The sequence below is a fragment of the Ilyonectria robusta genome (genome assembly GCF_021365365.1).
Source record: "Ilyonectria robusta strain PMI_751 chromosome Unknown BGZ61scaffold_76, whole genome shotgun sequence".
NCBI classification, from domain to species: Eukaryota; Fungi; Ascomycota; class Sordariomycetes; order Hypocreales; family Nectriaceae; genus Ilyonectria; species Ilyonectria robusta.
The window spans coordinates 33452-51798 of record NW_025764510.1 but is presented as its reverse complement, the minus strand read 5'-3'; the positions used below and the strand labels follow the sequence as shown (position 1 = coordinate 51798).

General features: G+C 51.4%; 6 protein-coding genes across 6 annotated transcripts; 3 read left to right on the top strand and 3 right to left on the bottom strand.

Moving 5' to 3' along the window:
• Nucleotides 1-2467: 2467 nt before the first annotated feature.
• BGZ61DRAFT_290644 (kinase-like domain-containing protein) lies at nt 2468-3397 on the top strand (the record flags this gene model as incomplete). The annotated part of the gene is made up of 2 exons (XM_046238571.1): nt 2468-3014; nt 3090-3397. Coding segments are annotated over 2 exons (855 nt in total), but the record flags the coding sequence as incomplete, so codon positions are not given.
• Nucleotides 3398-6523: 3126 nt separating this feature from the next.
• On the bottom strand, nt 6524-6882 carry BGZ61DRAFT_468591 (uncharacterized protein). The gene has a single exon (XM_046247883.1). It carries the CDS (start codon nt 6765-6767, stop codon nt 6561-6563), a length of 207 nt encoding a protein of 68 aa, XP_046093827.1. The 5' UTR covers nt 6768-6882; the 3' UTR covers nt 6524-6560.
• Nucleotides 6883-9865: 2983 nt separating this feature from the next.
• On the top strand, nt 9866-10902 carry BGZ61DRAFT_541834 (uncharacterized protein; the record flags this gene model as incomplete). The annotated part of the gene is made up of 2 exons (XM_046255099.1): nt 9866-9892; nt 9961-10902. The coding sequence occupies 2 exons, from the start codon at nt 9866-9868 to the stop codon at nt 10900-10902; spliced, it is 969 nt and encodes a 322-aa protein (XP_046093826.1).
• A 416-nt stretch (nt 10903-11318) lies between these two features.
• On the bottom strand, nt 11319-13443 carry BGZ61DRAFT_575365 (uncharacterized protein; the record flags this gene model as incomplete). The annotated part of the gene is made up of 6 exons (XM_046256187.1): nt 11319-11784; nt 11838-12033; nt 12129-12259; nt 12319-12883; nt 12968-13277; nt 13387-13443. The coding sequence occupies 6 exons, from the start codon at nt 13441-13443 to the stop codon at nt 11319-11321; spliced, it is 1725 nt and encodes a 574-aa protein (XP_046093825.1).
• A 397-nt stretch (nt 13444-13840) lies between these two features.
• Nucleotides 13841-15138, top strand: BGZ61DRAFT_468576 (ribosome maturation protein). Its single transcript, XM_046247882.1, has 3 exons — nt 13841-14328; nt 14531-14654; nt 14720-15138. Exons 1-3 carry the CDS (start codon nt 14165-14167, stop codon nt 14774-14776), a joined length of 345 nt encoding a protein of 114 aa, XP_046093824.1. The 5' UTR covers nt 13841-14164; the 3' UTR covers nt 14777-15138.
• A 554-nt stretch (nt 15139-15692) lies between these two features.
• BGZ61DRAFT_468571 (uncharacterized protein) lies at nt 15693-17871 on the bottom strand. The gene is made up of 4 exons (XM_046247881.1): nt 16956-17871; nt 16459-16880; nt 16264-16387; nt 15693-16207 (listed from the first exon to the last, which is right to left on the bottom strand). The coding sequence occupies exons 1-4, from the start codon at nt 17502-17504 to the stop codon at nt 15830-15832; spliced, it is 1473 nt and encodes a 490-aa protein (XP_046093823.1). The 5' UTR covers nt 17505-17871; the 3' UTR covers nt 15693-15829.
• Between the last annotated feature and the right edge of the window lie 476 nt (nt 17872-18347).

Here is an 18347-nt window from a genome sequence, read left to right as displayed (position 1 = left end):
CATGTCGATTGCGAACCACCATTTTGAAACCTAGATGCGAACCGGACGTTCCAGTCCACCTACTATGTACACTCTTTCTTGATAGTGGGTTAGTGTTTGGCTTTGTGCCGGGAACGTGTTGTTGAGGAGCTGAAGTTGGTCTGAGGGTCTACAGTTGGAGAATTTGGAGACCTGACTGCCATTCCCGGTCTATACCCTTGCGAGTGTGATGCAAAACGCGACTCCATTTTGCCACCCTTATGATGTCGTGGTTTCAATCTACGTTAGACAAGATCTGTGGATCGAAATCTCGCTGACCATCGAGTGATGGAATATCACCTAGGTGCCCGCTGAGCGCCAGAACCCTCTTCTAGTTTAAAGAATTGTCCAGACCAAAACGGCATCCAGATAACTAGTCTCCTGTGCAACCATCATCATTTGAGACCCTATTGAGCGATCGCGTTACCCTTGGGCAGAGCAACCAAATGTGGCGGTATATCTGCAGGACCTAAGCACGATGATTAAAGGTCAATTCTCTCTTTGACCCGTCCGCTGAATCGAACCATATCACGCAACGCCCCTGGTTGAGCACCAGTTTCAAACTCCAAATTCAATTTTACCACTTTGAAGGCTTGAGGCACTAGCCTTGGAGCCAGCAGCAACACGGCGCCAATAACCCTCTGCTGCTGTTTGAGACCAAAAACTGACTTTCACAAGGATCCTACGCTCCCGAGGGACCCCGTCATAGTCCCATCTGAACAGTTTCTCCAAACAGCCCCGGCGGGTGACTTATCATCCAAAGTAATCTGGGATACTCGTCTGCTTAGGCTGTGATATAACGCTGCCAACGTCTGTAGTGAAGAATGGAAACGGTTGTGCTGGGATACGAGCCGAGGGCACCGACACAACATTATTCGTCACCAACGAGACGCCACGTTTCACGATGATACCTATATTGTTTGAACCAGGTCCAAGTAGCCATGTCGGGTACTTTGGGTCAAGCGCAAGCCGGAGGCGCTGCTCCTTCTCGTTGCGGACGTGGCGTCCTGGGAAGGGCTCATACTAACAGACTTATGTGGCATGCAAAACCAAAACAGATGGATAATCCATGCGGTAGGTTGGGTGCAAATAAAAGCATGGCTGAAAGCGCGGTCCTGCCATCAGTATAGGCATAATTCTGGAGGCCAAGGCGAGCTCCGTTGGCGAGGCGGATTCCGCAGGGAATCGAAGGTGTAAGACGGCTACCTCCTATTGCCAAAGATGTCACTAAATACTGCGGCATCCATCAAATAAGGACGACAGGAGGCGTGTTGTGTACCCCAGGGCACCGATAACCACCAAATGTTCGATCCATAGCACGGAATGGTGGTAGTCTGGACGAGTCGAATAGCCTTTTGAACACATTGTGACGTCATAGTTGCATGGGCAGGGTGATTTGCCACACACATAAGAATGATTGCAACCCAGATTGCTGGTGAGGTTCGTCTTGCTCGCTCTGGCCCTACTAATTTGACTAACTGGGCACTGGTACTGTACCCCAATCCTTAAATGGGGGAGCTTGGACTTGTACAACACAAGTCAAGGCGCCAATCTTCCGCGAGCAGAATCTGACGCGTTACGTACAGCAAGGGCTTTCTCGAGGAAATACCTCGCCGGAAGTCAACTCTTGAACGTAATTGGCTTCCATTCCGTCAGCGGACAGCTATGGTCTAACATTCATCCAGGGAGAGAGGAGGACCTCATATTTCGAACATTTTGACGATACCATGCGAACTCTCTGCATTGCCACCACGCAGCCAAGGCAATTGATTTTCAACCAGACTGGTGTTCGTTCCAAGTTGCCTGTGGAACAGAGAGTGCTGCCTGTTCCAAGTTGTCGTCACATCACTGATGGTTACGGAGTGCACCACGAGGAATTAGGCGGCCACTCAATACAGCACGTCGCCCCCACGAAATTAGGTGGGCTGGAATTACTTGATGGACCAAGACAACGCCTCTGGGGAAGTCGAATGGGTGCTGGCTCCCGTATTGAAGCGCGTCCTCTCCTCGTTCTAGACCCGCCTATTCCGGGCTATCTACGTCAGTGCCGCCAGTACGTTCAACAAAAACTAGAACTACCACTGCAGAGTTCCTCATAGAATCCTCGTCCATTTTATGCGACCCTCCTCTTAAAAAGCCAGACCTCAATACTACAGCGATTATCTCTTCAAGGAGCCCCGAATTGTGTGTGTGTATGGTTTGGAATAGGAATACTTGCGGGTGCTACATTACGTCAAGCTCCCTTGGTTTCCAGTCTCCTCTTCTCTGGCTAGCTCACAGCATTTGACTTGCTCTCTTCGAACCGCGCATGATAGACATGCATACTATGCCCCGTCCGCAGCTCCTGTCCCTCGCAGCTACGGCCACCGGGAGTGCAACGACCTGCACCCATCTTTCACAACGCCGCCAGCTCAGCACGCCAGCCGCATCCTGCTTAACTGCCGTTGGGAGGCTAGGACGGCTGCTTGATGGAAGCCTCCAACTGACCAATATATTGGGAACTGGGGCCTATGGCGTCGTCTATTCAGCTGTCGATATTAATACTAAAGTTCGCTATGCGGTTAAGTGCCTAAGCAAGCTTACTGTCAATGGAACTCCACTGGAACACAGCCAAGCCGCCTACCAACAGCGGGAAATTCGGCTCCACTACCTAGCTTCCGCACACCCTAATGTTATATCTATATTCAATATTGTGGACAACCCCGACTGCGTCTATCTCATTCTTGAGTACTGTCCTGAAGGCGACCTCTTCTTAAATATCACAGAGCGCGGCCAGTACGTTAGCAATGATGAGCTGTCTAAGAAAGTTTTCCTCCAAATCCTAGATGCTGTTGAATACTGTCACAGTCTTCAAATCTACCACCGGGACCTCAAGCCGGAAAACATCCTAGTTACAAACCATGGAGATACTGTCAAGCTATGTGACTTTGGACTCGCTACTTCAGATCCGCAATCTCACGACTTCGGGTGTGGATCGAGATTTTATATGAGTCCAGGTACGTTTTATAGTCCCTATCCCCTTCCCTTGGCCCTCTTACAATGACTAACCATTTCCTTCTATCCTTCATTAGAATCTCTAGAACCCGCCACAGGCCAGCACTACTATATGTGCGCACCCAGTGATGTCTGGAGCCTTGGGGTCATCCTCGTCAACTTGACATGCGGATGCAACCCTTGGGGGCTGGCCTCCATCCAAGATTCAGCCTACCGGGAGTATGGCCGATCAAAGGGCTTTCTGAAGTCGATATTGCCGTTGTCTGATGATTTGAACGACATATTGCGATGCACCTTTAAGCCCACTCCTGAACACAGGGTGACGCTACCCGAGCTCCGTACCAGGGTCATGGCTTGCTCCAGGTTCACTGTGCCAGCAGTGTCCGTGATCATCCCTCCGAAGGATGTATGTCTCGCATAGGGAGCCGAGGACTCGCTACGACGAGCAACGCTCCTACCGGGTATGTTTTGATTGATTCAATACGGGCTATGCTAACCACAGTGGCATAACAGAAGCACTAGGATTCGCTCCGTTACCGACGGCGCTTCGACCGCATCGATCACGGCAAGGTCCGATGTGCCACATTCCCATCTCCATGTCCGTTCGACGAGAATGGTCAGGGCCCGTGAAGATGAAGAGGAGAATACTAAACCGGGCGACATGAAGGAAGGAACAGGCATAGACAAGGGTCTCGACACGGCAGCGGATGTCACTTCGCCGGAGGACCACGCCATCACTACCGACAATGAAGATGCTCCAGCTGGCCGAACAGCCCACCAGCCAGCCCAAAGACCAAACTCCAACAAAGTGCCAGTCGGTCAAGCAGCCAGAAGCAAGTGGAATACTGGTACATCGCAACGAAAGTTATGGGGAACCGAAGCACAGATACCTCCCCCAAAGAGGGAGCGAAGGATACAAAGGATAAATCATCTTAATAGCGTGATAGTCAATCACTAGCATTTCGCCATCGGACTTACAAGTTTCGTCATAAACTGCATGCACCAAAGCCTGGGCGCCGTGCGACGCCCAGAGCATCAATCTAGCCTCACTTGGTTTGGTCCTACAACTGATAATATAACGAATCAGGCCACTCTATGTCAGCCGGCATCTGCCGACAGATTAGGTAACTACTGGTCGGCAATGGTGATGTGCTTAGGCGCGTCTTGCCCCCGTCTTGTGCTTCTTCCGCTTCTTCTGCATTTAGCGTATCTTGCGCATCTTCCCTGCGCATCTTCCGCTTCTTCTGCCCTCCACAATGTGTCGTCTTGCTAGAGGACATTGATGCCGCCGGTGCGGCACATTCTCGTGATGCTGGTGGTGAGAATCCCCGTGAAAGGGGAAACCCGCGGACACGAAGTCAGTGACGCTGTCGGGACTGCTCAATGCTATCGACGCTGTGGCGTCCCAAGAGGGTCGGCTGCTCATCATGACAACGAACCATATCGAGAAATTAGATGGCGCGCTCATTCGACCTGGACGTATTGGCACGCAGGTCAAGTTCCAACTTGTCGACAGGGACTTGGCCACTCAAATATACCACTTCGTGCTTGAGCAGCCACATGCTGGAGAGAATAATGGAGTACGCCAAGTATAACGGCCAATCCACCCTCTTTTCCACGTCAACGTTGCAAATACCAGTCCCGTTGCCATTGCGATGATGATCTGGGCTATGGAAAGGATAGTGAACAGGCGTTTGTGTCGATTATACAGTGCTTGAGAGTCAGAAACCTTCTGATAAACAGCACAATATTGACCAGGCCCGCCAGGTTGACAACGGTACTTGAGAATAATGTCGCATGTACCATAACGGACTGCCAGTGAGTAAGTGAGTGCATGGTAATGAGAACAAGGCACATGAGTCGTGTTGTTGACATAAAAGAGTTGCCCGAGGTCGTTCCAGTGATAGCTGGAGTATTTATTCTCACACAGGCCCACGCGTCCCAAGGACTGACGCCAACCCCTTTCAGCATCACAGCTCTACGCAGGTTCCACGTAACCCTGCAGCATGGATTAAGTCGGCGCATAAACGAGGTATACTTTCAGGGGAGTGTGGGGGGTGTTGCTGGAAGGCGGTGGGTAATGAAGACTGCAACTCATCACGAGCAGCCTGGTGGATCTGGATATGCATTGATTGAATGGCCACGACCATATCCTGTAATAGGACCGAAGGATCACAGGATCAGCCCCCTGAGAAGGTTTGTGACGATGACATGTTTTATATCTTAAGATGAGCGAGTTCCCTAAAGTGACTGATCCCCAACGCTCCGATCTTTCACCTCGGTCCTGCTGACTTGGGGGAAAAGCGAATCAATAGCTGAATCCCCACGCCCCACGGGCGTTTAAGCTGACATCTAGAGCCGGTATCATGGGCCGCGCCTCCACGAGAATAGGCAAGGCAGACTTAACAATTAGGGTTATGGATCTACACGCCATGGCACGTCGTGACTGAGGAGACGCGGCAGGAGCGCGTCGGTGTGATCATGCTAAGCGAGGGATGGCAGTCACAGGAATCAAAGGACATGGGTCCCATTTTCAGCTCGCATCAGCGGCTCAGACTAGAAAGAGGTTGGTGAGCTGGTATTCAATGATGCATCCACAGTTGTGAGGCAAGCTTGGTTGTCCATGGAGCGTCATCAAGTACCACCAACGGAGTCCTTCGAAGCCCCCCCCACCATGCCATATTCATACCCCTTCCACATGCAATAAATGCTCCCTTGTAGGTGCCAAGCCAGGTTGAGACGGCTTCCTTCAGGCCCCTCCTCTCCGCCTCTATGTGACCGGTATTCCATGAGACTTGCGGCCGTATCCATACGAGCTGCTGTTGCTAGACTCAGGGGATTTCCTTGTTGGGGGCTACCCGACCCAAGAAAACATAAATTAACACCTCTTCCACGTTGCCTCCGCTCATCTCATCCTTCTGCCTCCCAAGAGACTCCCATATCTTGTACCTGCAATAATGTCCTCTCCTAAACTTGGCCATGGCCCCCTATCGGGCCGATGAATGTAAGCCACTTCCGCGAAGTGAGGCGGAGGAGACACCCAATCCAATCCCCGAATGTACTCCTCTCAAGGAGTGTTGCAGTTGATCAATTCACTGGTGCGATCCAGATCGCTTCGCACGACTGCCGTCGGGATGCCTGATGTTGGACCGGACAATCTCCACACGGCTTGTTTCAAAGGACGTGTCATCCTGGCCGTCAATCCACGAACGCCCGTCGTGGATTGATCATTGGTCTTGGGCAGCAGTCTGGACTAATAGTCTAAATGGTCTGGACTATTAGGAGCGCTGAGTTGAGTTGAATAGGATCACGAAGGGTTGTTATCACGCGAAAACGAATACGTTGACTGTCTGGTCCTCTAAACTCAGCGACGTTGGCGATTACATTTGCGACACATGGTAAGAACTGATTTCTTTAGCCCAAAAATTTCCAAAACTTTAAAAACCAAAGGAAACGTTGCCCATGATTGGCGGACGCATTATCCCTTCTGGACATGGCATCATCACTGGAACCAGCTCTTTTGCTCCTCCTTTCTTGCAATGTGCGCGCTACCCACTCTTCCACATTCTCCAGAGCGCAGCTGGGAGAGTCCCTGTACCGTATGAGGAAGGTGCGGTGTAATGTGAAGAACCGTGTCTAAACCAAGTCGACGATTTCCTCATTTGGCTGGATGACTTGCCACAACCAATCGCATGTCGTCTGAGCTCCCTGTCTCTCTTCGCTTTGTTCATGAACTTTGCGCCTGATGATGACATCAGGTGCTGCGCTGGTCGTCCTCTGGGAGATAACCGGGAAGAGCAGGTCCTTCGTCAATGTCTTGGGACGTGAACTCGTTTGTCGGCGAGGTACTGCTGTGGCTGAGATGAAGACGGTTATTCTCCGTCTGCTCCCCGCGAAGCGCCATAGGCCCCTATGTGCTATCAGCGCAGTTCAATTGGCATCCTTCAACAAAGTGGCCCACACACTCAGGTGTGGGCTGAGGACTGTTATGCTCCATTTAGCATGAGGGGAGAACATTGCGTGACATTTTATCAGCGACGGATTAACTTAGATTGAAGTCTGTGCTCGATCAAGGACGAACTCTCGCGGGGATCAGACCCTAATATGTACTAGTACTTATCAAGGTCTCTCCAGTGTGGAGGACTCGGAGTACAGTGACGGCTGCGATGCTGCAAGCTGCCCCCCTTCGTCGCGTTTTAGTCCGTGGCCTCTAGCACCTCGTCGCCCACCAACTAACTGAATTGCACCAGCAGGGCCCCTACGTCATGCCATGCTCTTTATGTTCCCTACCCTTCCCTTAGGAAGAGAGTGCTTACCTCTCCCCCTCTCATCCCCCAAAGCCAAAAGCCATCTTCTTCACTTGCTCCTCGCACTTCCCATCAGACTTGTTAGCTCTAGCTCTACCTGGTCTCACTTCAACAAGATCCCCAAACATCATACGCTACCGACACATTAACGCGTAACAACCACCGAACCTCTACAGAACCAGCCAAACCCGAATCACACGAGATCAAGAACCACTCCTCTACAGAATCTAACATGATGCCCTCCGACTTTTCTCCATCCGCCTCCAACCCGTACGGGGTTGGACCTGAAGAGTCTTTTCCGGCACAGTTTGCCTCCGTGAACATGGATGACGGGTGCTTCGACGAGAACACTGGCTTGCTCTGCGAGCCGACTCCTGGCGCCTCTGAGGCTTCTCCTGGCCATAATGACCTTGGGTGGGAGCAGTTGCGGTTAGCTGATCAGCAAAGTCTTGCCCGTGCAGTTGCCATCCCAGCCCAGCAAGACGTCCCACCAGGACAACTCAACACTATGCCGCACATCTCTAGATACGATTGCAATGCCAATATATTTAACTATTCGACCTGGCCGAACCCGATTGCGTCCCCTGCCACTGAGCAAGTCTTGCCGACGGCCTCTATAGCTTCTCACGGCTGGCCTCAAGTCAGGACGACTGAAAGAGGGTATCGAAGACGCAACCCGCATTCTGACCAACATTCGCCCCCCCAATTCACGAAGCTAGGCCTTGCTCCCAAAGGCAGAGTAAGTACACCCCCGCGACGTGATTCAGAACACCCCGAGAGCCACCATAACAACAATGGCGGGGGCAATAATGGCGGCAAGAAATAAGACGATAACAAGATAAGCAACCAGAATGACAAGACGAAAGAGAAAAAGACAGGTTCTGCGGCGCTATTGCTAAACCATGACGATCAGCAGCTTAGGCGGATTCAACATCGAAACCGAATCGCATCCAACAAGTTTCGAAACAAGAAAAGAGAGGATGCATTGATCCTCCAGGCTAGAGTGGAAGAACTAGAGCAACTCAATAGCAACTTGGTGAATATCAAGGCCGACCTTATCCAGCAGATCCAGTACTGCAAGATGCTGCTCCTACAACACGCCGAGTGCCAATGCGTGTTAATCCAGAACTACATTGCCATGGAAGCCAAGCGCTACACCCGAGATATTCAGGAGAACCCGTCTTAGCAATTTGTCTGCCCGACTTGAACTTGGCATATGAACATAAAAGGATGAAACGAGGTCACGAAGCACATGAAGGTTATATAGATGCGAGAGTGAGATTATTACAACTGCTGCACAGTAACACTCACACTCCAGAAAAAGGACAAGGCGTTAAGGTAGAAGGGTAGTAATGAGGCTCTGGAGATTACTAGGTCAAGGCAGTTTTGCAATTCATGACCAAGACAGTCCTTAACACAGTTAAGCACGATTCTCAGTTTCGTTTAAGCTCGCCCGAACCTCGCCAACACGGGAATCATCTCCAATCGTGTGGGCTAACGTGGTAGGGGTGCGGTGGCTGTTGTTCTGACACCCACACCCACGCTACCTACTCTGTCGGAGTATGGTCCATCTCCGATACTCAAGTCACTGTCTGCGCCCCTGGGCATGGACTGCCACCGTAGAGCCTCATTACTACCCTTCCACTTTGACGCCTTGCCCTTTCCGGAGTGGGAGTGTTATTATGTAGTAGTTGTAATAATCTCACCCTCGCATCCGTGTAACCTTCATGTGCTTCGTCGCCTCGTTTCATCCTTTTATGTTCATATGCCAAGTTCAAGTCGGGGACGGAGAAGCCAATCAAGTGCGGCAATGCGCGATCGCATAATTTGATTACGTCTAAGCCTCGGGCCAAGACCTGCGTGGATGCCTGGCTCACCCGGCCCCGCTGGGTCACGCGATTGGCTGTGGCACAAGAGCAAACGGGGGGGTGATTAGATTGGGAAACGTTCGGTGGCGATCGAGAGGGGAGGCGGAGAGTCGAGAGGCTGCACCTATTACAGCCAAAGAGGGGTAAAGTTAGCCAGTCGTCACCTACCAACGATGACGTGATGTTGCGTTTGTTGGTCCCTGAAACCTCTCAAACCAGGTCAAAAGCCCCGTACGTCATTCGCCTCATCTGCTCCACAGATGGCCTCCGACGGCCAATCATTGGGCCAGGTTGTCATCGTGCAGCAAGATGAGTGAATGAAGCATGTTTTTTATACCTGACACTTTGCTTCCATGTCCACCTCTACAAAACGCCTCGCAGTCACTGACAGTCGACACCCAATTTTCAGTACAGGGACTCTACTCGATTTCATCTGTGCCCTCTTCACCTTTTCAAGATTGACTTCCACAATTCCTTATTGTCATCATCTTTGGCTTTGCAAACACCATCTCTTGAGCTCACGACCATCGTCGACCCCGACTACAGATTATGAATAACCACTGCTCGATTCAATTCTGACGGCCTCTCAAGTCTCAACCCAGTTCGATATTGATATCACCCACCTGCGTCGTCTCGACTCGCATCGCACCAATGGTTCTCAAGCCAATTGACCCAATCATGGGTCTTGCTAGCCCTCCACAAAAGGTATGACAAGCCTTCACTCACCATGCTACCCGTCCCTCGTCCACACGATATCTAACGCCATCATACAGACGATACGGTCGCATCAGCAGAACCAAGAACGCGCCTTCATCGCCGCCTCAAGGCGAGGCGACCGCGGCATCGAGGCTCGCCTCCAATCAGCACGTCGGGCCAGCGAGGTTCACAAACTGCGAACCGGCAAGGGCCTTTGGGTGACCAGGGACATCGTCCTGAAGGAAGAGATGTACGAGGAGGTGGATGATATGTTCCCGCGGTCCTATCAGCTCCGAGGACCACGCCGACCGTCCTTGTCCGTCGAAGAGGGCTCGCCAAAGAGCCCGGCGACGACGGCTGAGTTGGCATCAGGCCAAGACCAGCAATTGCACGAGAACGAGGTGAACCGGGAATTTGCCCAATACTTCCCCGAGGTTGACCAGATCCTCTCCCAACCGTGGTCAACTCAGAGTATCTTGATGGCCTCGCCGACTCAGCGTAACCGGTTCCAGGAACTTACGAGGAAGGGATTTGAATCATCAGCTCAAGACATTGACTACACGCAAGGCGCTGTACTTGACGCCCGGAGTCGCTCACTTCCAGAGTCCTCGCCTCCTGAGCTAAGGATGGATGTCGACCTTACGCCGCCATCACTCGCTACCGAATCTGGATCGTATCCGGCGACACCTCGATCGCAGGCGGCTTCGGTTTTCAAGCAGACGACGCCTATCGATTTGTGTCTGGATTGCAACTGCAATTATGGCGAGCCCGCATTTGTCTGCAACCTGCCACCCGAGGCGAATGTGCTACTGGCAGACAGCGATGTGGTTGATCCTGCCCTGTACGACCAGCAGTGGTTGTATGGCACCTTGCCGTCCGATCCCTACGGGGTGTCTGAGCTTCTTGATATAGACGTGGAGGACGATGTATTCAACGAGATCCACGACGACAGCCTGAATCGGATGAGTTGGGATCAGCCTTCTCAACCGAAGACATCCACTTTATGCACATCTCAGTGAAATTGAGGTTTCGACATCTTCAGACCTTGGGCCTGGTAGCTAAGGCCCGGTAAGTTCTAGCGTTCTCTGCCATATCCACTTGTTGAACCAGTAACAGTGAAAGAAGGCGCTTGAAAGACGCTGTGCATTTGTTCGATCAAATATCAATATTTCCTCATGCGCCACGCCCGAGACATGATGCACCATCAGTTAATAATATGTATAGCCGTCAACTGATTGTTCTTCTCGGCCAATTTCTTTGGCCGACTCTCTTGCTACTCAACAAGTCTATCATCTTCTTTTGAAGACCTTTTATGACACCGACGTCCTCTTCTTCCACTACAGTTCTGACTCAAACCCCTGTCCGGCAGTTTGCGTCACTGGCACAGCACAGCACAGCACAGATTCCTCGACGTGCTCACCTCACACAGCCGGCTTCAGACAGCTGGTCTTGCGTCTGCAGCTAACATCCTCTCGGCAACCATGGCCGCCGGATGGATTGAGCCGATTTTTGCAAGCAGGAGGCGCGCATGAGCTACTACGGACATTTTGATGCGTGACGGAGGAGGACCAGGAGCACCGGTCCGTTTGATGCCGAACTCGGACATATCGAACTCGGGCTCGATCGGCGGCAAGGTGTAATCTCCCAGCCGCAAGTAGACGAGGTCCATGGGAGAACCGCTGTCCGACATGCCCAGCCCATACATCCCCGATGCGCAGACGAGGTATGGAATCAGTGCAGACACGCGCCGCAGAGTGAAAAGGTCGTCGTAGGATTGAGCGAGCGCCAGAATGGATTGTGCCGCCTGGGCACATATTTTGTGAGGCTGAATGTCGGAGTGGTTCCAAGCGAGGCTGACGAAGGGCCGGAAGGCACAGAGAACACAGAAGTGATAGAACATACTTTATTTCATGAGACCTTGGCCATTGTACTAGAGGTAGGCTGGCACACTTACTGCACGAATAATTTGAACGGCGTTCTGCTGCCTTCGCGGCTGACCAGAGCAAAGAATCCCTCATACCAATCGAGACACTTAGCGTAGACCGCTACAACGTCATCCATGGCAGTTTCGGGCACCAACCGAGCTGAAGCAACAAGGTTGTAGGTAACCTCGGCGAGCTGAAATACCTTTGCCGTGATGATTGCGAGACCTGGGTTGGTTGAGTAATTAGTTTAGTGACCTGGGGGGCAGTCCTTTCCACCAACGCACACAAACCACACTTCGACAACGAGCGGCAGCACTTACTTGATTCGGTACTGGCGTCTGCTTGGCCGTGGCCTGTGCTGCTTAGAACCGGATTGTCGAGGATCAAGGCAGCATCCTGAAGTGCATAGGTCGGCGCGTTGAAGGCTAGCCCTGTTGTTAACTGCAGTATGCTATAGTTGGTCAATACATCGTCAGTGAGCAAGGGCACCATAGTGCTGTGAGAGCGTACCGAACTAAGGACACGGCACCGCAGTAGGTAACAGCACATGCCCTGGAGTATTGTGGCTCATCCTTGCCCGCCGAAGACGACTGCTGGCGAATCTTCGAGATGCGATCTATGCAGGCCTCGGCAAGTTCGTGAGCTTTGGCCTCTTGTCCGCAACGGGTTTGATAGAATGCCAACATTCCGAGTGCCTGGATGTCGGGCAGGCTGTCCAGTGGCTCATTTGCCTGCAGTAATGTCTCGGTTTCGTTGAGGAATAGTTTGCTTCCAAAACATCCGGACGGGAGAAGGCTGAAGTCGTCGTCATTTTCGTTGATAAGTCGACTGGCCAATGAGAGGATGGCGTGGACCAAGGCTGACGAACAGAACTGAGATGAGCCGTTTTGATAGTCTTGCAGAAACTGGTCTTTGCAGAGGAGACTGAATGGCAGGTAGTCCCAGGTTAAAACCGAGTCGAACAGATGTCGAATGTGAGCCCTTGTCCACCCCGTCCTTGTCCACGTATCCGTCTGCGAGTCAGAGGCATAGAGGTCAAGTGGAAGTGGCGGCAGAGATAGGATGGTTGATTGATCTGGGACTCCAGCAGATGCTTTGGATTCGCTGGTGCTAGGATGACACAGTCTTCAAGAGTGCAGTTGTTCGAAACAGGGCGAACTAGCCAATTCGCGGGGTGAAACGCCTTTGGATGAAGAGCCTAATCGACTCGATAGATCATCTTCGCCACGCGGTGAGTAGTCGTCTTGTGCGCCGTTGGAATCCACTGAGCCATGAAGTGCGGGCTGTAGCCTATTATTAATACCGTGGAGCGAGGCGATGGACTCGAGGAGGTCACCACGGCCATCGTTGCTCTTCTTCAATCTCCCGATCTTGCCGCGCAATTCATTCTTGGATTCCCATCGGCCGCGGATGTATTCGCACGGTTCGTCCGCGTCGTCGCATCGCAAGCAAGGGGACTGTCCGTCGCACTAGAAGAAGAAGACGAAGAAGAAGACATCAGTACGTAGGCTGCTTTGGAGGGAGTAGAAGGGAGAGGTGAAGCTATCAACATGGGAGCAGGGATGGTATGGATCAAACCTCGGCTCGTTTCTTGCGGCAGCGCTGACATGCCCTCTGGATCTTCCCTTGGGGCATGTCTCGCTATTGCTAAGGAGGGAGGTGGGTGGGTAGATAGTAGTTAGTGAAGTGAACCCAGTAATAAGGCGCACAACTTAGTATAGAGGCCGCTGATCCAAAGATGGCGTCAGCGATTTCTGGGGTCAAAGGTGTACGAGTTGAAGCTGGGCGAGGCTTTTGCGCGCTGTGATGATGGAGGTACTCGTACGGAGGTACTCTTGGACCGAGAACCGACAAGCACCATGCTGACGTCAAGTTCAAACTTGTGAGGCTTTTAATTGGCTAACACGCGACTTGTGGGCCGTTTATTGCGTCATAGATATTGCGTCGACCCCACGCGACCCCCCACGTCATCCTTGCACTACCCTACAGGCTCATCAAGCTTAGTTGGAGAGATCCATCATCCATTGAATGACTCTAGACTCGAATCCATCATGGCTGGAGATTCTTGGGCCTACCTTCTTTCCAGCATGTAGCGACCGGAATTGTTTCCTCAATTCATGTTCTGTGCCTCGGTTGTTTTGTTTGAATTGCTTATTTCATCTATCCCTGAAACTTATGGCCAATCTACAGTATGCTTGTATTCAATCTCAAATTGAATCAGTATGACAGATTTATGACATCATGAATGTTCCAAGGTCATAAGCAAGATATGCCCATGGAGACATTTTGGGCAACGTCAACATCACACGATACCACGCCATTCAGCTTTTCACCATAGCTGCGCTCATCTGCCAAAATGACTCGAGGAGAGGGCTCCCAGTCTAAGGTCCACCACAAGGGCAAGCTCGATGACTACATCGTATTCGTCGACGATGTCGAAACCTACAAGAAGTGGCAAAACGACAAGAGCATCCCTCTGCCTCACTTCATCTCCCCCTTCACGGTCTTCCTGACTCACAAGTAAGCCGTTTTCTGCATGCCTACCCCATTCAAGCCATCTCCCCGAACCAACAAGATCTCGACTGCGGGTACTCTATATGGCCGTTGTTTACCGGGAAAGGAGTTGCTGGCTGATGGTGCTGCTGCGACGGTACCACTCACCTAGTCACAGGCGTACAATGGTCCGCGATGCAGGCACAGTCGGCTAACAAGTATTGCACAGGCAAGGTGCGCAGGGTCCATACGATGCCGCCCCTAAAGGCACTCTAGCATCCGAGTTCGGGACCGAGGACTCGGATGAGTCAATCAAGCAGATATTGATGGAAGGCACCATCCAGACCGTGGAGGTAAGTTGACCAGCTAAAGTGCAACACGCATTCACGGCACCTATCTAACTTAAACGCTTGTGCAGATGCCCGGCCGGCAAGGCTCTACAAACGACTCAATGAGCTCAATGAAAGCTCATTAGGGCACTAGTGGACAGGCAAAGCTAGGAAGGGCAACAGAGGCAGGGTCGCGCATCATTCATTAATGATGATTGACTTCTTGGCGAATGATTGATAATGATCACTATCAATCATTTCAATGACGCTCTGCCTTACATAATGATCATTGCATTGGGAGGACGACAATGAAACGACGATTGGAAGTCAGGCAATATGTCATGTTCCCGATATCCACATCTGACCAGTCTCAAACACCCGAGAGAAACAGATGCGTTGGTGCTAAGAAAGAGGGGACTCGGAGGGGGAGGAGATTGCACACTACGCTACCTTGTGATCCATGATCCTAGCTTATCACCAAAAAGCGTAATTTAACTGTTGCTGTTTTCCATTGTGCAACTAACCATCTCTTTGCTTGATGAGCTAGCTGCACCCGAAGCAATCGTCCCGCCTTCGCCAGCCAGTTCACGTAGGACTGTAAGAATAGAAGCCACCAAGTGTGAAAGATTTCGGGTCGCTGCCGCTATTAAACTAAATGCAGACAGCTATCCCTCCCCAACGAATCTCCTAACAATATCCACCAACCTCTTTCTCGTCCTCGTCCCACTAAAGACCTCTCCAAGATCTAAATCTTGAAACCACAGCACATCCAGCCCGTCACCTTTCCATACTCCATTTACCCAATTTCTAGTCTCCAGAGACCCGTCATTTGCGCCTGTCAGATACGCCCCAATTGCTTTCGTGCCTACAATCACGTCTCTGCCGGCTAGCCCAACAGCCACGCGATGGTCCTAGATGTCTTCCTTCCACAAGGCATTATCAGCCCATATGAAACGTCGGAATAACGTATCCACCCCATACCAGCCGTGCTAACCTCGGCAGGTTTAAGCTTGCGTCTTCAATTAAGGAAGATGGTGGTAGCAATGGAACAAAGCGGATTGGGGCTGGAGCTGGATAGGCCCAGACTGCGAGGTGCTAGGTCTATTTGTTAAGGCTATGTTGGATGCACCACCGTTGGATGGCCGTGCGACTTAAGATACGTGCACGTCTCTCATCGGGCTCATAGCAGTGACAGGCAGTTATCCTTCAACACAAAACCTCCTAACAATATTCACCAACCTCCTTCTCATCCTTCTCGTGTCAAAAACTTGTCCATGATCTAAATCTTGAAACCATAGCACATCCAACCCATTACCCCTCCATATTCCATCTTCCCAGTGACTAGTTTCCAAAATCCAATCATCTGCGCCTGTCAGATACGCCCCAATTGCTTTCGTGTTGACTACTATGTCGCTGCTAGCTAGCATAACAGTCACGCGATGGCCCTGGATGTCTTCCTTCCACAAGATATTATCAGCCCAGAAGAAGCGGCGGAATAACGTATGCGAGACGCCCATGTCCTTGGAGCCGAAGTAGGAGAGCAGGTGTTCATTAGCCTGGGTTGGCTTCCGACAGATCTAAGTGTTGAGGAGGTTAGTTGGGATTGTTAATAAGGATGTAGGGAAGACTTTACAAAGTTGTATGCTACATCAGGGAGATGTAGCAGGAAAGACACCGGATCAACAAACACAATCGGTCCAATCTTTTGCGCAATCTGTGGTGTGTGAAGGAGATGCGCAGCAACCACGCTTCCATACCTTCATATGGCAAAAATTAGTACAGGGCAATAAGCAGGCTTAAATCGAGAGTAAGCAAGAGGGGCACTTACGAGTGTGATACGAGTACAATCCTACTCCACCCATGTGCCTTTAATATACGATTAATCTCCTCGCACATCTCATCTTTCAACAGTGCCTCAGCTGTAATCCTGGAGCTTATAGGCATGATCTCTATGGCAATGATCCCTACCTGTCCGTCCGACGGATCCTTAGCGTCCGCGGCACTAAGATCGCCCAAGAAATTGATATATGGGTAGAGTCCAATGCCGATACCGTGGATGAACAGGATGGGGAGTTTCGTTGTCGACATATGCGGCCGGTACCAGTACGTGAGGGTTTTCGCAGGGGAGCGATACGCGGATAAGAGAGTGAAAGGGCGCAAAGGAAAAATAGCGAGAAATGACGTGCGGTAGAAGTCGAAGGAGTGATAGTGCATATAGGCGGACGCTATCGTATCAACGACAAACACACACTATAGCATAAAGTTAGGAACCTGACTTTTACTACTGAGGGATAAGTCCATGCGTATCTTGCTCTGGGAACTCACCAGATACCATGTCAAACTGCGGTGTAACATCTCGACCTTATCAAGCGTCAATCTAAGACACTGAGCGTTGCCGTGCCCTGGTTCCAGCTTCCTCCCTAGCAGCTTCTCCATCTCTCCAGCGTACTCCTCCATCTCCTCGTCGTGTGCCGGGTCAGAATCTCCAGTGTTCAAGAACGCCCATCGGAAGAAGTCCTTGACGTTTTCCCGCTTGATCTCCGAAGGTGGTGCATTTCGGAACCATTTCTGCAAGTACTGGTCCGGATCTGGGATGTTTCTGTGGCAGCGCCAGAACAGCTTCCGGCGATCTTCGCGAGACGCAGTTGTGGGATGAGTCGCGACCCTCTGGAGGTAGGCGTTGCGTGGGAGATAGACAGCACAGTAGAATACCATCTCGAGAACGAGCCATACTTCGAGTATGCGGGGGATACGGATCGGAAGGTCGACTAGCGAGCTGACCAGCGAATAGAATATGCTGAAGGGTGCCACCAGGTGCAGGAAGAATATGGACGTCCGTATGAAGGCGTACTTCCAGACAGATGATCGTGCCATGGCGAAGCGCAGATAATACCATCAGCTGATGAGCTTATCCTCGGCCATTGGTGGTGTTGCTTGGAAGAAAATTTTATATCAGCCATGTCTCGAGTGTATTTCCGTTGAATAGGCCAACTAATTTGTTGGGAACTGTTGACGGCCGACTTACCCCGCGTCGCGCCGAAAAATGCGGGTTCTATCAAGACGTGACATGTGAAGAGATAATACCAACAGGGACGACAGTCATATGGAAGGTTATCAACCAATGTACGTATGTCAATTACAATTGGGCCTATAGTGTTGGGGTGCGGTACCGCCACCTATGTTTTTCAACTCCTATGAATTGCAGGATGACGTCATATTCACATGCTTGAATCCATTGATTCACTTAACAGAGCCGATTAGGTGAGCTTGAGACGCAGATAGGAATCTTTAGAGCATTGCTATTCATACAGTAAAATCACGTGACCCCACTTTTTTTTTCTCCCCACATTCGGCATCTTCCCCCCGCCACACCAAAATCACAGTGTAAGTCAGGGAACGTTATGAACAATGAGTGAATTCTACAGCTATCAACATAACACATCGACCTGCGAGCCCGGCGGCAGCCAAATCGTTCAAAAAACCCATCTCCGTAGTTTCCCCGAAAAGTTCGTAACTTTGAGCCGGCCCGGCCGTTATTCCGGCGGCTGCCATTGCGGCTGCCACTGCAACTGTAGCTGCCCCGGCTGCTGTGACTGCCCCGGCCGCTGTGAGGGCTGCCGCGAGGGTTGTTGCAAGGGCCCCGGTTGCTGTGAGGGCTGCGTGGCCGGGATGACTTCCTCTACGGCTGAAGATGGCGGCGCTGCTGACCCTGCTGAC